Source organism: Clytia hemisphaerica, unplaced genomic scaffold (genome assembly GCF_902728285.1).
Source record: "Clytia hemisphaerica strain Z4C2 unplaced genomic scaffold, Clytia hemisphaerica genome assembly, whole genome shotgun sequence".
Lineage (NCBI taxonomy): Eukaryota > Metazoa > Cnidaria > Hydrozoa > Leptothecata > Clytiidae > Clytia > Clytia hemisphaerica.
In genome coordinates this window covers 1-21,151 of record NW_027104190.1, presented here as the reverse complement: position 1 = coordinate 21,151, position 21,151 = coordinate 1, and the positions used below count along the sequence as shown (strand labels likewise).

The 21,151-nt window shown below is 38.4% G+C and overlaps 1 protein-coding gene and 1 long non-coding RNA gene across 2 annotated transcripts; both read right to left on the bottom strand.

Moving 5' to 3' along the window:
• Positions 1–3,043: 3,043 nt before the first annotated feature.
• Positions 3,044–3,838, bottom strand: LOC136815020 (uncharacterized). The gene is made up of 3 exons (XR_010847667.1): positions 3,769–3,838; positions 3,436–3,493; positions 3,044–3,070 (listed from the first exon to the last, which is right to left on the bottom strand). It is a non-coding gene; the product is annotated as an uncharacterized lncRNA (long non-coding RNA).
• A 76-nt stretch (positions 3,839–3,914) lies between these two features.
• On the bottom strand, positions 3,915–12,614 carry LOC136815019 (dnaJ homolog subfamily C member 11-like). The gene is made up of 13 exons (XM_067071453.1): positions 12,500–12,614; positions 10,801–10,843; positions 10,547–10,617; positions 10,183–10,212; positions 9,877–9,948; positions 8,318–8,400; positions 7,938–7,989; positions 7,486–7,608; positions 7,105–7,237; positions 5,772–5,896; positions 5,225–5,304; positions 4,798–4,914; positions 3,915–4,020 (listed from the first exon to the last, which is right to left on the bottom strand). Exons 1-13 carry the CDS (start codon positions 12,548–12,550, stop codon positions 3,915–3,917), a joined length of 1,086 nt encoding a protein of 361 aa, XP_066927554.1. The 5' UTR covers positions 12,551–12,614.
• Between the last annotated feature and the right edge of the window lie 8,537 nt (positions 12,615–21,151).

The window sequence follows — 21,151 nt, the reverse complement described above, 5'->3', positions numbered from 1 at the left end:
AACATAACAAAATATAAGCTAAGATTATGGTATAAGATTGCAAAAGAAACTGAAATTTCCACCTTTAGACATACCTCAAGGGAAGAAATTTTTGGCGAATTGAAATGAAAAATTGGTCAAAAAGCACTATTTCAAGATTTTGAGACAAATAAGCTTTTAAAGAAACATTTTTGAAAATCTATTTTAGTTCGGTAAAGGATACACATCTACGCAAAAGATTTTTCAAAATGTTTTTCTTCGCCGAAAATAAGCTCTTCAAAGTTGAAATACATACCCTTCTTCTAAAGTCTTCATTCTTCTTCATCGTCATTTTTTCATTGCGATTCTTAAATTTTAGACTTAAGGATATTGGCCGAACAGAAAATGTATAACATGCCTCGTTTTGTGGCTACTCAAGTAGAAATTTATATTTGTACGTGGCAATATTAAAAATTCACTATGGTCTGCCCTTAAGGTAGGTGCGCTAATTCGAACTCGAACCGGAATTCGAATCATATAGAAAGTCATTCATATTGTGTTTCTTGACGGGAACAAATTCAGCTTCTCAAGGGATTCCAACGTGAAAAGTTTAATAAAACAAAAGGTAGCTTTTATACCACTATATTTGAAGGTTTTATTAAAAAATTGAAAATTATAAATTCTAATACACGTTCTTATCTAGGTGACAAAATATCAAACACGTTCGTTTTCTAACTACATTGCCATTGTAAAGGGAATCTACTTTTTTTTCTAAGACTAAAGTAAAATAGTAGCAAACCTTACACATAGCGATTAAGAAAATATTATTGAACTGAGCTTTGCTAACAACAAGTAAGATGCTGTCTTAAAGAATTATTCAATGCAGAAAACATTAGAAGCCGATTCCAAGAAATGTGCTTCTGAATAGAACCCATTCAAACACTCCACTTTCACGACGAAAAATTGTAAAAAAAGTTCCAAAACTGAACCAATCGAAAGTTATATCCTACATACTATTCGCATAAAAAACAATAGAGCTATATAAATATCAAAAATATACTAATTTTCTTTCTTTCGCTATCAATCTAATTCGAGGAAAATATGTGTGTAGAGTTGACATCACCAGACTTCAGTCGTTCACTCATACGAATGTAAACATTCAAGATACATCCTCAATTCTTTGTTTTCATTATCTTCCTCATGATAGTTCAAGTGATTTTGCTCGAAATACGATGTGCTAAAAAGTAAAGTAAAAGCAATGACTTAATGTTCCTATTGAAAATTTACCACCTGGGACAAAATCTTTTCTAAAGTCTGTTCACGATAAGTGTGCACTCTTTTTTCTTTTGCCTATAACTTTTGAAGGAATTCTTTAATCTTTATAAATTTGGTATCATTGGAAAGATATTAGTGAGTGGAACAATTTGAAAGAAAAAAATCTTTAAAAAAATTCTAAAAATGAAGATGAAAAGGAAGAAGAAAAAAATGAAGATATTGTAGAAAAGTGTTATAACTATCATTTTCACTGAAGTGAATACTTGATCATCGAACGTCATCACTGTGAAAAGATTTCTCAAAAATAATCATTTCGTCAAAAGATATTAAACAAAGTTACAAGCTGGTTGGCGTCTAAAAACGTGTTTTTTGCTGTTTTCTGCTGTTTTTTTGGGTCATAACTTATAAACTTTTTATCATACTTTATATTGAATAAATATTTTGATAAACTTTTTCACAGTGATGACCTCCTAATATCGAAGAATCTCCCGTGAAAACGAAAGTTATAGCACTTTTCTACAAGATCTTCATTTTTTCTTCTTCATTTCATCTCATTTTTAGAATTTTTTTAAAGATTCTTTTCTTTCCAATTGTTCCACTCACTAATATCTTTCAATGTACCAAATTTATAAAGATTGAAGAATTCCTTCAAAGGTTATAGGCAAAAGAAAAAAGAGGCACACTTATCGTGAATAGACTTTAGTTCTTTTTAACAGCGGCTCATTCGCTAATCTTAAACAGAATAATTTGATTACCCCAGCTACCCATTCTAGTACTTTATTAATTCAATCAAGATTGAAATATTTAAAAATAAGAATTGCAGTCTTACATTGTTTTGGTATCCTTACAGCTTCGTCGTCTTTATACGTGACTTCATGTAACGCATCACGAAATTCGTATTTGATTTTCAACACTTTATCCTCGCCAATGCACGGGTCGTAAAATCCTGATAGTTGTGACTAAAACAATGAAAAATGAAACTTGATCGAGATAATTTCTGTCACCAAAAGAAAGACTGAAAGGGACATCAGACGTTTTATTTTGAGAAGCAACAATTTTATAACAAATCCCGTAGCTCCAGCTATTATTTTGTGAAGCGGGTAATCTCTTCAATGCAAAAATGTCTCTATCTTCAGAACATACCATCTTCACTTTTTAACAGAAAAGCCCCTCAAGGCTTTGTTTAAGTTACCAAATACTTTCTTGAGGATTGGTTTTCATTCAAACATATAATCGAAAATAAGCTAAAACACGGAAAAATAAACTATAAGCTCCCAGACCGATTTTTTTGTACGAGCTCGGATTGAATTGTTTCGTTGTTTATACCTTGGGGCATCTGTTGCGAGAAGTTTGGAATCTTTAACCAGGCATTGCACAGGTACCGTCACATCGAAAACTCCTATAGACTTTGTCTGTCATTCTAAAGATTAATGAAATTAAAGATGAAAACTTTGAAGCTTTAATCAAAATCAAATCAGAAAGTGTCATAAAAACAGTTTTTTAGCTATTTCGAAGTAAGCTTGAAGGAATAAACGAATATAACAGCTCACTGCATCAGGAACAACGTAAGTTTTTTATATCTGGTACGACGAATGTAGAAATTTAGGCGATTTTATAGCGATTTAACCGACGAAGAGGAAAATTTCGGTTTTTTTGTGAAAATCTGGTACAGCGGCCACCGTACCTGCCGTACCCGTTGCGTCGTGCTGCTGCATTCAGGAAGAATGGAAGGAAATTCCAATCATCCCAACATCATAAGAACCGTTCAAAATTTCAACGAAAACAACCTATTAGAGTCGGGACAAAGCGACATACCAAGCTTCCAAAATAACGAGACCTATATAACAACATTAGTAAAACAATTTATTTATTTTTATTATATGCATGCGAAGCAGCAACGTTATACTGATTAGACGAATTTTGGCCATGATATGTTTCACATATGCTTGTGATTAGGACAGTTTTTGGAAGGATTGTAGAGTTAATTTTAGGAGGTGACCTTAGAAGATAGACTTGTAGATTAGTAGAGTGTAGATAGGAAATTTATATACAAGAAAAATCAGAGCGTGGAAATTGGTAAAAGAAACAGAGCACAAATTAAAAGAAATTTTTGACGCCTACAACAATGATTATTTTTCTAGACCTTATCAGACCTAAATTCGTAAATTTGTACAATACAGCTTTTTGCGTGTGATTTCTTACCGTGTTTTTCTTGTTCAGTATCCACAGATCTTTGGTATTGAGGTAACATCACTTGTATCTGAAAAACAACGAGATAGATACAATATCAAATGATTTAAACGTACTCCGTTAAACTATTGACCAAGAATTTTTTAAGTCTAGCCTAGTAAAGTCTATTCATTCTTCATTATCAAATTTTCAGAAGTTTCTTCAAGGTTACATCAATGAACGGACTACTTTTTCTTGGAATAGACTTTAAGACGTGGTTTCTTACATAAAAACATTTAGTAGATTTTCCTTTCCACAGAGCATAATAGTGAATCGAGAGAGTTTTAGGCTTTTTTCATTTCTTACAATAGCTTCTGCTTCTTTTCGTTTTTCGGCGATCAGTTTTGCATTCTTCTCCCGCGTTTCCTTGATCTTCCTGTTGAAACGTGAAAGAAAACATTTTGATCAGATTCAAAAAAAGGTTGATCGGTTAATTTCCAAGCTAACATATGCTACCGTTTCGCTCTGATACGAAAAGAAGCCATTCTATTGGTTAAATTCAATTTATACGTCACTTCTAACATATAAATGGTTTCATTTTGTTTCAGAGCGAGACATCTAGATTAAACAATTAGGAAGATACCAATTCAAATACTTGATCGAAAAACCTCATTCCATTTTTTTTGGCTAGATACAAGATTTGTAAAAGTCATGCGAAAAGCATTCAAGCCAGAATTTCGGAAAAATAGCAGAAAATCATCAAAAATGCGCAAACGCACGCACAAACGCATATTGGATCCCTCAACTGGAAAGTAATTAAATTTTCCTCTGTAATTCGATGTTTCTCTAATTCGAAGAACATTTCTGGTCCAATGGTCGAATTAGAGAGAGAGAGTCAATGGTAGTTTATCTTCAGGTAACTTACTGTTTCTCTTTGTTCTTTCAAACTGGGGGCGATGAGGAGTGCTTTTACGGTGAAGAAGACTAGTACAGGTGCTATCGTTCCATAAAAAACTGCTGTAGGTGAAAACGTCTCCGCTAACATGATTGGGAAGTTGAATGTTTGTGTGGACGGTGTAATCTAAAGATAGCAAAAACATTTAAGTAATTCTCTTTTTCCGTTTAGCTTTCTACACCTACTAAAATTTATGCCCATAACGATACAAGCGATGTCCGTATCAGTACTTAATATCCCTGACGTTGTACATCGCATTAAAAAATATCTCGTTGACCAAAAACTCGTTCGTTGGTGTGATACTTTGATACATGTCACTCATTCACAATAACACCATTTCTTCTATAACAGTCTACAATCAATAGATTCGAAATTATCCTAAGTGTTTTGTGTATTCATTCGTTGTTAAAAAAAGTTATTAAAAAGTCTGCTTCACATACTTTATTTTGAGAGTAAACACCGGTGATTTGTCCCGACGCTCATGAAAGCACCAAGCACGAAAGGACGTAATTTTATGTTCGCAACCATAATCGAACACTAACCCCATCACACCAAACCTAAAACAAAAAACAACAAAATTAAAAACTTATTAAAATTTATTAGGGCGATAAAGAAGCCAGATATAAAAGATACCATTATCGAGTATTCTACGTTAAACTATTGACTTTGTTATTCTCCGAGATTATCCTGTTTACTGTGCGTAGAACACGCATGTCAGATTATCACATTTACCGCATCGTTTTAGAACAGAGCGTAGGTAAAATGTATGATCGGTTCTGAGATTAATTATCCAGCAATATTTGAGAGAAATATTATCAGAGATTCGGAAATTTTCTAAATAATCAAGCGAAAATGATTGCAACATACTTTAGAGCCACTTTCGTTTTGGTGTCGGGTCCAAATTTATGTGTATATGTCATCATGGCGAGCGAATGCGGTTTCCCGAGCTAAAGTTAGAGAGAAAGCAACAAAAACGTCTTATTTCATTCTTTATTTGTTGCGTGTTGTTGTTTTGAGTTTAATTTGCAGATGATCATAAATAAGAGCCAGTCCGAGAGAATTCAATCCCAAGCAAACCAAAAGAATAAAATTTGTTATTTTATTTGGGATATTTTGGCTTGATGAATGCTCGGACTTATATTGCAAGACTAACCGCATGATCACAACCCATATAAATCAAGACCCAAAAAATCTATGTTCAAAAGTGCTGTTATCAAACTATTCCCTCCTAGAACGTTTACAGGCGCGTGATCGAAGTGCATTCCAAAGGAAAATTGATGAGAAAGAAACCTCAAATTTTCAAAGGGGTAAATTTTGTCAAGGTTCTACTTTTAAACGTTTTAACGTTTTTAAATGATTTGATGGACACGAATAGAAGAAAGGTTAAGATAACGAAAGTGAATGAATGACTGACCTGCAGTTGTGCCATCATACTGTAATTTTCCGTATTTCTTGCAATGGTTGAAGTCATATATGAAGGCGAGCCAGCAGACCATGACAAATAACCCATCGTGTTCGGTGTTAACTGTCGTGCTACCACTATAAATTATTAACAACAAAATACAGATATTCAATGCGACACAAAGAGAGAAGTTTCTGAGGAAGAAGTCAGTCGGGAATATGTTCAAATTAGCCGATTGTCGGTTGCCTAGCCTGATCGATTACTTAGACGATAGCTTATTGCTTAAAATAACCGGTCATCAGTTGTTTAACTATATCGCCCAATTGGTCAGTAGTTATTCTATGTAGAAGTGGCGATTTTCCTCCTCTTTTGGTCATAAACTGAAATTAACCTCAAATGACCGCCGTTCAGTACAGAAATCAGCCATACTCGCTTTAAGTCTGCTATTTAGTTTTCCGAAAGCTTATCAGCTATAATTGGTTTTGGCCCAAATGAGTTTGAGATTTCCATTAACATTGGGCCCTTGGTATCTAGCCTAAGTTTTCACTAAATGGGTCTAGAAGGGCAAATCAGAAACAGCAGCTTGTACAAGATATTAAAATTTAAAAGGTTTATGATGGTATATCAAACGAAAGGGAAGGACAAGGAATTTTGGGTGAAAATCCAGATCATATTAACTGTAACACCATTTAAAAGTATTTGAGCTACCAAAATATCCATTTTCGGATAAAATTGAACTGATCTTTAACTAGAAAGTTTCAAAAATATCCAAAAACGTATATGCGATGAATATGAAAACGTTCTTATTTTATGGTGATATCGTGCAATAAAAAGCGATGGGAACTGCTAGAAGCTTTCATCAAAAAGTGATAAAAAATTATTTCCTTCCAACTGTCTATCGCCCAGAAAAAGCCAATGCGTTATCTTATGCAGGATATTAGTTATATAATGCAAGAATGTTACCATTAAGAAAGAACGTACACTTAGAGTACGTCAGTTTAGAAATTCTACCTCAAGTTGGTTAATTTCGCGTGGACGACAAAAATGTAAAAATCGACCTCTTTTTCACCCGATTTGTTGTTAAAAAATGTCTCAAAGTATTTAAGGTATCGAAAGATATTTCATCGGGCCAATACTTTAATGATGCTAAGAATAACAAGAAGCTTCATTGTATTTGAGATATACTCACATGACAGACAGGCAGCCAGACAGAGAATCTAAGATTCTAGCTCAAGCAAAGCTAAGATACCAGCCAAAAAGGAGACACGAAAATTGTCGAAAATTGTCAAAAATAGGTTTTTCTTAAAATTTGAGAGCTGAAAAAGAAAAATAAAAAAGAACTTACTGGCTTGAAGCCCTGCCGATAATTTGTGTTGTTGTAAGTTTGAATTGATAGACACTGTTCCAAACATCTTTTTACCAAGATTTCTGAATGCCTTGCATCGAAAGGTGGGTCCATTACCAACTCCAACCTCACCCTGAGAATAAAATGTTATAAAAGTTAAGGAATAGAGGATTCAGATTATATTTCAATTCGACGATATGACGAATAAAGTTTACTTTTTTTCTTTGCTAGTCTTTTGAGAATATTTCATTCTAAAACATCACTCTCGAAAATAACTAACTTGTCCATCATACCGCTGCATTCAAAATCTCACTGCCAGATTATCTGAAATGGATTTGGAAACGAAAATGAGGGAGTTCATGAACATAGTTTTTTAATCACCTCAGCCCATGTTTTATGTGAAATTAATCGCCGCATAGCAACATTGACACTTCCAACACCATTTCCGTTGCTATGACTCATGGTGCCAGTGATGATGGCTGTATTTTTCGTTGTTAGGGGAGCCTGAAAAAACAATGTGGTGGATAATATATATAATCCTCACCTAAATTCTTATACAAATTTTACATGAAAACATGTAGCCTTTGATTGTAAAGAGTCCCCTCAAATATGTATACGATCCATGAAGGTCAATGAACATACATGAAAAGTTTAAAACCCAGGTGAGATTTCTAAAGTCAAAAAATCACAACTAAGTTCTCCAATTCCAAAATTGATCTCACCAGCGGCACTCTAACTTGACCAACAGGAGACTAACCAAGAAAGACTTTAGACTCCTAGTAGACTCTTAGTTTTCAAGACGTTGTGCATGCAAAACGGATGCAACCTGTTACCTCAATAGATTGATTGACACTCATTCCACGGATCTCAATATTTGGTAACAAACTAAAAGAGGAGTTTGAGTGAAATTACAGTGGTGTTGAAAAACATTAAAACTAAAATAAAATTCAACTAAAAAAATGATAAAATGATATGTATTGACTGAATTGTCTGTCATGTCTTTTACACTGCCCACTTTCTCCAGTGGGATTGAGGGAGGAGGCTGGAGATTTTGAAGAAGAGAAGAACAAAAGTAAAGGGAAATAAATTGACCTACATGAGGCAGAAGGGAATCAAGTGATCCCTGAAATCCTTGAAGGAAACAACAGGAAATCAAAAAATAAAAAGACAAAAAATAAATCAGGCCAAATTTTAGTGACTTTAGGATGTTTACCTTTCTTCATCTTGGTAGTAAGGATCATCTGATTCTTCTTTACTGAATAAATCTGTTGCGTTGATTTGCATTGTGAAAGAGCCCTACAGTTGAAAATTAATGAAATTTTGGTTAATTATTCAGAATTTTGAAACAAAAGAGACTCTTCATATACTTAGAAGACTGAAGAACTTTTAAAACTGTAGAACCGATGGTTAAGCTTATCCAAGATCAACAAAATATTTTGTGAAAATGAAGGAGATGAACTCTAAAATGAGCTAAAAATGCAGGATAGGAACTTCTAGTGCCATTGGCATTATATGAGACGCCTCAAAATTTTCAGCCCTGTACTGGTAAGGATGGCCCTAGTAGCCACGAGATTGGAATTTTTCTTGGTTGGGACAATTAAGCATATTTGAAATAATAAAAAATATTTGGAAATATGAAGTTAACAGATTGATGGCATTCAATGGGTTAATGTGATCTCTTCTGCTGAAACACCCAAATCACAAACAACAACAAATTTTTTCTTTGACACATTTGCAAAAACACATCATATTGTATCTTAGCTTGTATCTCTGAAAAAAATTTTCCTTTTATATGATATAGAGGATCAATGAGTCTCTAAACTGGAATAAACATATATCAAGCATTGAAAATAAAGTCTCTAAAAATATAGGTATCTTATATAAAGCTAAACAGGTACTAGACATAGATTCCTTAAAAAAACTATACTTTGCTTTTATTCATAGCTACCTTAACTATTGCAACATAATATGGGGTAGTACTTTTAAAAGTAGTCTTAAAAAACTCTATAGTAAACAAAAACATGCATTGCGCATTATGTTTGGTGTAAACAAATTTGCTCCGATTAGTCATCGTTTCAAAGAATTGGGCGCACTTAATATTTATCAATTAAATATCTTGCAAACAATTTCTTTTATGGGTAGTGTCAAAACCAAGACTTGTCCAAAAGCGTTTTTAACCCAATTCCCGACAATATCACACAAATATCAAACAAGATATTCAAAGAATGCTTTTAAAATGCAGGACGCGAAATTAGCCGTAAAAAGGTTTGCAATCAAATACCGGGGTCCATTCATGTGGAATAATGTTCTTAGCAAAGAACTCAAAAAATCCTGCACAGAAAAATCTGAATTATGTTTCAATAAATCAACTAAAAAATATATAATGAATCTTGACATTGAGAAAATTTTTTAATACTATCGTAAAAACCTCGAAATGTCTCTTTGTTAATAATTTTATCTTATACTTCTTTCTCTCTTTATTATTATATAAACTATATTACATTTATACTTTTTTTCACTACTTAGTCTGTAAATAAACAAACTTCGCTTCAAGGGGTTAGGTGAAAAGACAGCAATGTCTTCTTTTTACTCCTGCGAATGTTTTTTAGTTTAGGAAAGATTTTTACTTTATCATCAATATTAAGCAAAATTACGTTGTACTATTTTTAGATCTTTTTATCATTGCAAATACTATGCTACAAAAAAAAAAAAAAAAAAAAAAAAAAATCCGAGAACAACAACAACAAACAACAATAAAAACTTTATATTCACCTTTGGGTTTGTTTTTTGTTGAATACGCCTCTCCTCTGCATCTTTCTGTAATCGTTCATATTCTTCTCTGATCTATGATGTAGGGAGACAGAATAAGTATTTAGCAGAAGGAAAGAACGAGTAGTTTGTCATCTATTTTTTTCCTCCAATCACAATGTAATCTTTTGACCAGACCTGTGGAACCTGAGAACTCAATTAGCACAGTGAATTAGGAGAAATCCATCATCTCCAGGTATGATTATAAATAGTCTTCCTTTTTAAAGTAAGGCAGGCAGGACCATGAAAGATGGTAAATAAATCACAAACCTCTTGAGCAGTTCTCTTTCTTTCCACAACCTGTTTAAAATATATGAAAGTTTAAGTCAAAAGAGTAGTTAATTGTACTGAATGTACTGAAGTAAAGAAAATAGTCGAACAGATCAAAGAAACTGTTGAGAATGCAAGTCAACCATGTTGGTAGGATACCTCATGGGAGGTGCCCTTCCATTGTCTGTCATGGCTAGGGGGCGTAACAGAAGACGCTGATGAATTCAATGATGTAAGCTTTGTATCTCGGAGATGGAGCGATTGGTTCCTCAGCTCATGAATCCGGTGAGTTTATTGTTTCTTTTTCAAAAATGAAATTTCTCGAAAATTTACATATACTTCACAGTGTTACAAAAAACTATACCTCCCATCCAGCATCAAGACCCTTTTGACCATACAAATCATAAATTGTCCTTGTTTCAGGAGTGGATAATACTAAAAAAAAATCGAAATAATTCAAGAACCAAATCATTATTGGATGTCAATATGAGATTGTTATGACTATTAAAAGTTCCAACCCCGAGGGGTTGTGTACATTTGCATATATTGCAAGTATATACATTTAGTAAAAAGTGTTTGTATAAAACAAGAACTCAAAATTTAAATGTAAAACCGTACCTTCATATGCTTTATGGATTCTTGAAAAGTTCCCTTCTGCTATCTAAAAACAATTGACAATTATTAAACTTACTCGAACAAGTAAAGTTTGAGTAATCCTTTACTCAAACTTTTGGAAATTTTCAAAAATTTGTGAGGAATTTGAGAAGTTCCATTAGTTTCCATTATATTAGTTTGAGAAGTTCCATTAAAGAAATGTTCGAGAAGCTTGATTTAAGAAAAGACTTTATGAGCCTTACTGGAAAAAATTTGACCAAAATTTCCTTCTATTTAGGAGGAAAAAAGAAATTAAATTTTCCTATTTCATGAGATGATATGCCATGGTTGAACTAGAATTGGCAGATTTTCAATTTCCAAACTTAATCGAACTTACTGGAACATTACTTGAACTTTTTAATAAGCTAAATAGGTTCGGCAGATTACTTGAACTTTACTTGTTCGAGTAAGTTTGAGTAAAAATGTTGTTCGGAAAGTTCCAGTAATGGGGTTTGGTATAAATGTACAATGATTATGAAGATTGTTACAAAAAATATTTAATAATATACACTTTCACCTGTTTTCACAAAAAGCTTATTGAGCCATACGAAAGTAAAACTTTCTCCATAATAACACCAAATTCTGAGGAGATCTATAAGCCTGTCTCATGGGAGTATGTCATAAAAATGCTAATGCCTCTGTTAGGGATGCTTTTAACAGAATTTGCATGTTTGCCATCGCATCATAGAAATTTTTAATCTGAGCTTGCTTAATTACTTAGAAAATTAAAAAACTTCACTCAAAAGAAATTATGCATGCAGAGTAACAGGGGGGGGGTCAGTGTACTAGAAGGCGGCATGTATGTGTACTACAAGGTATTTTTCAAAACTTGACACCCACCCACCCCTGAAGTACATCATACTACATGAAAAAAATCCCAAAACCACCCCATACCCCCTATTTACTACCAGGTAGTACCTGGAAAAAAACCAAAACCACCCCATACCCCCCATTTACTACCGGGTACTACCTGGAAAAATCTGGAAAATAGAGAAACTTTTTTCCGAAAATCGGAAAATCGGGTAAACATTTTTCAAAAAATCTGGAAATCGGGAAAACTTTTTTTCAGAAAATTGGGAAATCGGGAAATTGGGAAAACTTTTTTTCAAAAATCGGAAAAACAGGAAAATTTTTCTCAAAAATCCAAAATGCGTGAGAAATCAAACTTTTCAAAAATTACGTGAGACCATGTGGAAATGCATGAGTCTCACACCCAATACGTGAGAGTTGGCACCTCTAATGTACGAATGTTGAATGTTTGAATTCGAATGTTCGAATGTTTACATCGACTCGATAAACTTTCATTTCAGTGGGATCTGGTAGGATGGGTAGGATTTCAATTCATTCCAAGAAGTTTGGAAGAATGATCTTGGGCAAACTTGGCTTGATCAATTTATAATAGAACAACTTTACATTTCTATTTTTAGCAGATAATTTCTGAACCTTTTTGTTTCCACACTGTTAACATAAATTTTGGACCCAACACCCGTATTTTGGTACACAGGTAGTAAAAATCAAAATCGATTTTGGACCCAACACCCCAATTATAGTACACAGGTAGTACATGACAAATTTTTTTCTCAAACACCCACCCACCCCAGGATACATGCCACCTTCTGGTACACTGACCCCCCCCTGAGAGTAATATTAATATATTTCTTACTTCTTTGTGTTTTTGATCACTGTGCTTGTCTGGGTGATACATAACACACATTCTACGATAAGCATTCTTAATTTCTCCTTCAGTGGCCTAAAATAAAAGAGAACATTTTATAACGTATAGGCCCAAAATAATATCTTTTATTAACTCCTTTCATTTCCAGATAAAGCTTTCCAATCATTTTCCTAATTGTTAGTTGGGCCCCTAAAGATTTTCACTAGTGATAGGTGTTGACAATCTAAGATATGCAAAATTCTTTGAAATTTGTAAATGTTGTTTTATTAAGTTTTTCATCCACAGCCCTCAAGTGAAATGGTTGGTGAATTTGAATCTGACATAAACAGGCAGGGGGTTGATACTAAAATCTCAGACATCATGTTTAGTGACGTGGTAATATACCCAAATAACATAAAAATCTTTTTAGTACCATGAGGATCTAAAAAAACAAAAAGGGATACCCCAGGGATACCCAGACAAAAATTTGAGCAATCAGTGTGTTTTATCATTTTTTAAATCTTGTCATATTTAAAGAATTTTTTTTAATTCATAAAATACCATTCAAAAGAAATTAATTTGTGCAAAAGAATTTTACATTGTAATAATCAAATTTTCAAGATTGTCCTGGATTACATAATTTATCCACATAAGACCCAATCAGGGTGGTTTCTATGTCAAATTGTCCCAAAAAAATTTAGTCTGAACTTATAAGCAAAACCACTAACAAAATAGAATATACAAAATATAATAAGTGAAACATAAAAGATCTGTAACAGTCAATGTCAATACCCTAATGTAGGTGTGTCCGGCATGTTGAATAAATATCTTCATTTTCAACATAAATATCTATCATAGTTTTCCAATAAGGTGGCAATCACAAATATCTTTGTTTCGCGTCGCCCGACCGACTCTTGCTGTTTTAGAGCTTTAGAGCTAGCCTGCCTGTCTAGGTCTGCAGATTGAAAAATTTCACTTGCATCCTGATGGATGACATGGTCTACCAACCTACTCTACTGCCATCAGCAATGATGATAGCCTAGGAATTCAAGCGTTAAACTTTGTTCAAAGTCTAGTTTATGATATTTTTGCTGCTTTTTTTTAACGCTTGGCGCAGGTAACTCGCCTGCAGGGAGATTTTTCCTTTTTTTATGGAAAAAGCTGACTCTGCAGAAAAAAGGAAAACAAATGAAAATGAAAATATAGATTCATTTAGAAACAAAATGGTTGTTGGCTGGAAGTCTAAATACATGTAGTCTGGAGATCCATACTCTCTGTTCAAACTTACACCACATAAGCAAAAATCCCATTAGAATCTACTCATTGAGAGTATGGTATTTTTGACCCAGTTTGAATTTGTTTACATTTGGTTTGAATTTCGTGCCAAAAAAGCCGTTGCTAAAGTTAGCCAATCAGATTTGGTTTAACAGCCAATAGAATTCTGCGACCAGATTTGGAATCTACAAAAATACCCGGCTACTCTGTTGTTTCTATATTATTATTATTCGTTTTAAAGGGGAATTAACGTTTGGAATTAACCCTGTGATTTTTTTTCGAAACATTAAAGAGGAAGAAAAATGTGATCGAACAAAAAAAGAACCACTTCAAAATGTCTTTTATTCATTGAGTTATTTAATCTTTAATTTCTCACAATTTTAACTCTACAATGGAGAAAAACTCCCCCTCTGTGTATTTTGTGACGTAAAGTGCGCCCCAACTATTCTCACTGTTACACTCTATTTGGTTGTTAAAGAGATATAAAACATTAGAAATGAATCTTTTTTAGAGTAATTATAGCAAAACTAGGAGATTGTAGTTAGTATTCCAAAGGTGCAGTAAATTCTCTAACGGTAAAAAGAAACTCAAAAACTGCATTTTAAATCATCATTCACCACTCTTCCCTTATAAAAAAGAGAAACCGTTCGCACCTCTCCATTTTCGTCTCCCTAGCACAACCGGATTTTCACCAACTTTATTCCGGATGTAGAAGAGTAAAGCCCCTCACAATTCTATTTGCCTTGTCTCCATGCGCTCTATTCGCTTCTTCATGTTTTGCCACTTGCAAGTTCCCCTTTCCTCAGGTTACTTTCGCCACCGACGCGGCCGGTTTCCAGTCACTAATGTGGCTGTGTTTTGATGTGTTTTAGTTTTGCAAGTTAGGCATGTGAAGAGTTTTTCTGTCCGTTGATTATGTGTTTGCTGGGTATCACTCCGTCAGACCGGTTGTCACCCCGGGTTCCCCCCGCTGCTGGAGCCCTTACTTTTGTTTTCGCCCCTTGTCCCTTTCTGGTCTGATCGCTCCTTCTCCCCCCTCCTTCGCCGGCCTCGTCTTTTTTCTCTCTTTGTTGTGTGCGCGCTGCTTCCTCCTAGGCCTCCGTTGTGTCGGCTGGGTTCTCTCGACTCTGTGCGCCTTTTTGGCCCAACACCCATGTCCCTTGTCCTTCGCGGGTCTGGTGCACCCTGGGACGACTTTCTACCTTTGGCTCCCCCGGCACACCCCCCCTCCAACTTCCCCTCAACCCTTTTCCTGTTTCCGACTTTCCCTATCCCGCCCCTCCTCGCCCTGTCTTTTCGCTCGGGGCGAGCCCACGCGTATGATGACTGTGTGGTGGTGCAATAGATTATGGATCAAATTTTTTTTTTATTTATGTGTTCCACTAACACCCAAACTATACAATCAATATTCTACTCAACTTTTTTACGAAAGTGTCGCTTTGCTCTATTGTTTTGTTTTCTCCGTCTGGTTTTCTGTCGTGTTATTGTCCTGCGTTTCTGGTTGCGCTTTTTTTTTACCAAAAGCCCACACAAATTTCTCAACACCATGTATACCCCAACACTTCTCTTACTTTCCCCCCCACAACCCGTCCACCACCACCCCCTATATTACTACTCTCACCATCCTTCATACCCCCAACACTCCAAACACAAACCCCACCCCCCCCCCCACCCCAACCCCCACACATTTCTACAATATTCCACCACACCCAACCAACCCACCACCCCCAACCACCCAACCACCAAACCACACCACACAACACACCACCCACATATCCACCACCCAGCAACCGAAAACCACTACCTCCACAGTACGCGCCATCCCATGACAACGGACCACATTTTTCCCCCCACGCCCCCCTCCCACGGTCTCTAGGCCGGCTTTCTCTTCTACCTCCGGCCTCCGCTTTGTGCCACTTCCACCTTTTTTATGCTATTGATACCGCCCCTGGCCGTCGGTGCGATATGTGCTTTTTTTCCACATAAGGGCAGTGGGGGAATGCTGCCACCCACTTAAAATGCAGTCTTTGGTTTTTTTACGTTTCCCGAGACATTTATGCCTCCCTTTGGCCCCTCACCCCTCCAATCTCTCCCATAGTTTTGCTACTACTATCTACCCCGCTTCCTTTCTCTGTCTTCATCCCTACCCCCACCACACACCCCCCCCACCCCACCCACACCCACCACCCCCCACCCCCCCACACCACCCCCCCCACCCCCCCCCCCCCACCCCCACCCCACCCCCCACCAACCCCCCCCCCCCCCCCCCCCCCCAACACCCCCCACCCCCCCCCCACCCCCCCCCCCCCCAACACCACACCCACCCACCACACCAAACCCCAACCCCCCCACCACCCCCACCCCCCCCAACCCCCCACACCACCCACCACCACACTACTTTCACACCCAAACCCCAACCCGAGTGTCACACGTGGCCTCCACTATCGAGCGCCCGCCCACTCCCCACCTTCTCACCAGATCCACACCACCACTCACACACGCCCCATCACACCGAGACGCGACACCACGCTTCCTTCCTCCCACAATCCTGTGCGTTACCACACACTTCGCTGCACCGTCCCATTCAACCTTACCACACATCCCCCTCCACAGACCTACACACAGACATTTCCCGACCCCACCCCCCAGCCGACCACCAACCGTGCCGTCATCTTTTTCCTGTGCTACCTTTTTTTCTCTTTAAATGTTACGACAACAACCAAACCCCCATCACCGGGTTCATCTCCCCAGTTACTTCTCGTTACATCAAGCACCACCCTAACACCACACTCTAGTCACAGCAAACAACAGAGACCAGCCTTCGGCCGTTCCGGTCCACCGCTTTCGGTCGCGGGTCCGCACTCCCGGTCTTTTTGTACGCTTCCCTCTGGGCTAGCAGCATTCTATTGGTGTTCTGTTTAACCCACACCCCCAACTCTGATTGGCTAACTTGCTCCGGCTTTTCTCCTCTGGCAGACCCTTCATTATTGTCAACCATCACATGTAACCAAATCTCAACTGGGTCAAACCTACCATACTCTCCCTGCGTAGATTCCTCAATGGCTTTTTGCTTACCCTGTGGATGTCGTTTGAACAGAGGTATGGCATTCCCGATCCTGCTTTCGATTAGCCACACACCTCTCTCGCTTCTTCCTCAGAATTATCCTTTTCTCATACTACTTGTCTTACCTTTTTTTCTCTGCAAGACGTCCGACTTTCCCATAAAAAAACGCGATACATCTCCTGAGGCGGAGTTCCCTGCGAAGCGTTAAAAAAAACGCAGCAAACTCTCACCTCTACTTTGAACAAGTTTAACGCTTGAATTGATTTCTACGGCCTATCTATCTTTTGCTGATCGGCACGCCTAGAGCGTCGCGCTTAGGTTGGAGTTCGACCATGTACTCTTCAGGCTGTCCCAAGTGAACCTTTTTCACCATCTGTAGCACCTAGACAGGAAGGTCGCTACTCAATCCTAAAGCATCTCCACCACCGCAACAGATCTCACCCCCCGGCCCCCTCGCGGCCGCCCAAGCGACACACCGATTTTGCTCGCCTTCGAACTCCATCGGACAACCTTGTGATACCGCCATATTTCTGCCTCTCGCACCCCCCAACGCAAGCTATTTCAACGACACGCGCAAACACACACACCCCCATCGGGTCCTTGGACCCTTTTGACTGTTCCAGATCTTTTATGTTTCTTCATCATATTTGTATATTTATTTCAGTTACGCTCGCCCGCCCTTTGTTATAAGTTCCAGACTACAACCTTTTTTTGGGACAACATTTGAATACGCCACCACTGATTGGGTCTTATCGCCCTCGGACCTTTCAAATTTGTACTCCCAGGACTCTTGAACACTTCGCTTTTCATCCTTCCACCAATGTCAAATTCCCTTTCTCGCCCACAAATCCTCCACCCTAACCTCTTCTCTCGCCACCTCGGGATCTTCTCATGAATTACCAAACAACCAAAAATCTTTAACCAATCTGAACGATTCACCAATGGATTAACTCAAACCACGATTGCCTCCAAATTTTTTGTCCCTGGGTATACCCTGGGGCTTCGCGTATCAACCTTTTTGTTTTTTTTCGATCCCTCCTGGCATACTCCATCCCCGATATTTCACTGTTATTGGGTATATTACAGTTACTAAACATGCTGTCTGGTTTGCTACGTATCAAACCCACCACTGCCATCGCTTCTGTCAGTCAGTTCACCTTCCACCAACCTTTCCATTTGAGGGGTCGCTCGGATGCACCCACCCCACCTCTCACACTCACCAAAACCCACATTTCACACACCAACACACCATTTCCCAAGGCGCATTCGCTCGCCACCCCCACTCATCTTAGATTGTCACAACCACACCATATCCCTAGGAACCCCCACCCCCAACGACCTCTACGGGGCCAACACCTCACCCAACCACGTACGCCGGACCAAAATGCTTGCGAACCGCTCTCCTCCCCACCTTGGCACCAATGACAAAGGCGCCTCTCCACTCACACCACAGCCCTCACTTCCCACTCTTGCGGGCCCCATCCATCCGCCTTCACACCTCACACAACCGCTCCCTCCCCCCCCACCCCCTTTCTCCATTTTGGCCATGCAGCGCAGAACAATTAAAGCTCCTTACAGTCGAATGTGTGTCTTTGTATCACCCAGCGAACAAGCCACACGTGATCAAACAAACACACAACACAGAAGGTCCCCACCCCAAGCAAAACTCTATCTACATATTACCTTCCAGGGGGGGCCGTCAAGCCTGTACCCCCCCACGACCACGGTGGCATGTATCCCTCCGGAGTGGGTGCCGGCGTCTTGAGAACAAAAAATTGGTCCCCCCCTCATTACTAACCTGTGTACTATAATTGGGGTGTTGGGTACCAAAAATCCGACTATCTTCCTCCCCCTACCTCCGCCACCCTCTCCCACCCCCACCTCCTCACCCACACCACGCTAGCGCAACCCCACACAAACACACACAACTACGGACCCACGACACACCACGACGACAGCACCACAAAACAACACTTCATCACACCCCGACACTCCTACCACCACCCGCAGTAGCGACAACACACCCCCCACCCTCACGCGACCAGCAACCCACCAGAAACACCCCACAACACACACCACACCCTCTACCTCTGCCCTCCCCCCTATACCCACCACTCCCAGACACAACCCTGTAACGTCTGTTAGTCATTATCTAAATTGATCAAGCCAAGGTTTGCCCACGATCATCTTCAAAACTTTTGGAATGAATTGAACTCCTACCCATCTAACCAGATCCATGAATGAACTGAAACATGTTTACTCGAGCAGATGTAAAAATCTAGAATTCGATTAAACATTCAACATTTCGTAAATTAGAGGTGCCAACTCTCACGCTATGCCGCGTGTGAGACTCATGCTTTCCCACCTTGGTTTTTTCCCCAAAAAAAAACGTAATTTGAAACAAGTTTGATTTGCACTCACGCCATTTTGGCCCGAGTTTTTTGACGAACACCCACCATCTTTCTGTTTTTCCGATTTTGAAAAAAAGTTTTCCAATTTCCGATTTTCCAAATTTTCTGAAAAAAAGTTTTCCGATTTCCCCATCCGATTTTTTGACCAATGCTTTACCCGATTTTTCAGATCTGTCGGAAAAAACGTTTCTATTTTCCAGATTTTTCCACCGGTCCCACCCCACACTCCCAACCCCCCCTCCACCCCCACCCGGTAGTAAATTGGTGGGATGGGGTGGTTTTGGTTTTTTTCCGGTATACCTGGTAAGTAAATAGGGGGTATGGGGTGGTTTTGGGATTTTTTTTCATGTGTATTGATGTCATTCAGGTGGTGGTGGGGTGTCAAGTTTGAAAAATACTTGTAGTACACATACCATGCCGCCTTCTAGACACTGACCCCCCCTGTTACTCTGCATGCCTTTAATTTCTTTTGAGTGAAGTTTTTTAAATTTCAAAGTAAATTAAGCAATCTCAGATTAAAATTTCTTATGATGCGCTGGCAAAATGCAACTTCTGTTTAAAGCCTCCCTAACAGAGGCATTTGCATTTTATGCCATACTCCCATGAGACCGGCTTCTAGATCTCCTAGAAATTTGTGTTTTGTTATTATGGAGAAAGTTTACTTTCGTATGGCTTCAAGAAGCTTTTTGTGAAAACAGGTGAAAGTGTTTAGATTATTAAATATTTTTGTAACCACTCTTCATATTCCATTGGACATTTATACCAAAACCCCAGACTGAAATTTCCGAACACATGTTGACGCAAAACTTACGCGAACACGTAACCCAGGGACACGGAAATCCGGCCAGCCACAACCTACCCTTTAGCTGACGTAAAAAGTTCCAAGTAACGGCGCTCCAGTAAGTCCCCCTCGATTCTGGACAGGAGCTCTGGAACATAGCACGAAAATCCTTTGCCACCGCCGCCCTCGAGTCGAAACCCCCACAGGGCACCCCACAGTAACTCTCAGGAAATAGGAACAGTTTAAGTTCTTGGGTTCCTCCCCTAACCCCCCCCCCTCGAGTGAATTTTCGGTCAAATTTTTTCCAGTAAGGCTCATCAAGTCTTTTCTTAACATCAAGCTTCCCTCCGAACATCCGCCTTTCTTTAATGAACTTCTCTCAACTACATATAATGGCAAACTATGGAACTTCTCAAATTCCTCACAAATTTTTGAAAATTTCCAAACGTTTGCGTAGATTACTCAATTTATTGTTCGAGTAAGTTTAATAATCGCAATTGTTTTTGATAGCAGAAGGGAAACTTTCAGAACCCATCAGCATATGAAGGTACGGTTTTACATTTACATTTTGAGTTCTGTTTATACAACACTTTTTACTAAATGCTATACTTGAAATATATGCAAATGTACACAACCCCTCGGGGTTGAACTTTTAATAGTCAACAATCGCATAAGAATCCTAATAATGGATTTTGGCTTGAATTATTTCGAATTTTTTTTTTAGTATTATCCACTCTAGAACAAGGACAATTTAGTGATTTGTAGGGTCAAAAGGGGCCGTTTGATGTGAATGGGAAGGGAGGTGTTTTGTAACACTGTGCAGAGAGTTATTGGTGAAATTTCATTTTTTGTTGAAAAAGAAACAGATAACCACCTATCAAAGGACCGTATCGCCAGCTCCGAATCTCGCTTCACCACATGTCCACCCGGTTACAAACGCCCCCACTAGCGAATACAGACCACCCCGCCCCCCGATAGATCGCTACCAAAGGTTGACATTCATGCAACAATGCAGGGGAACTCATGTTCTCCTATTAGACCCGTTACACACATCAAGTACGAATTAAACACCTCTTTTATTTGAAAAACATGTAAAACTTTTCATATAGTGGTTAACGTTCAAAAAAGAA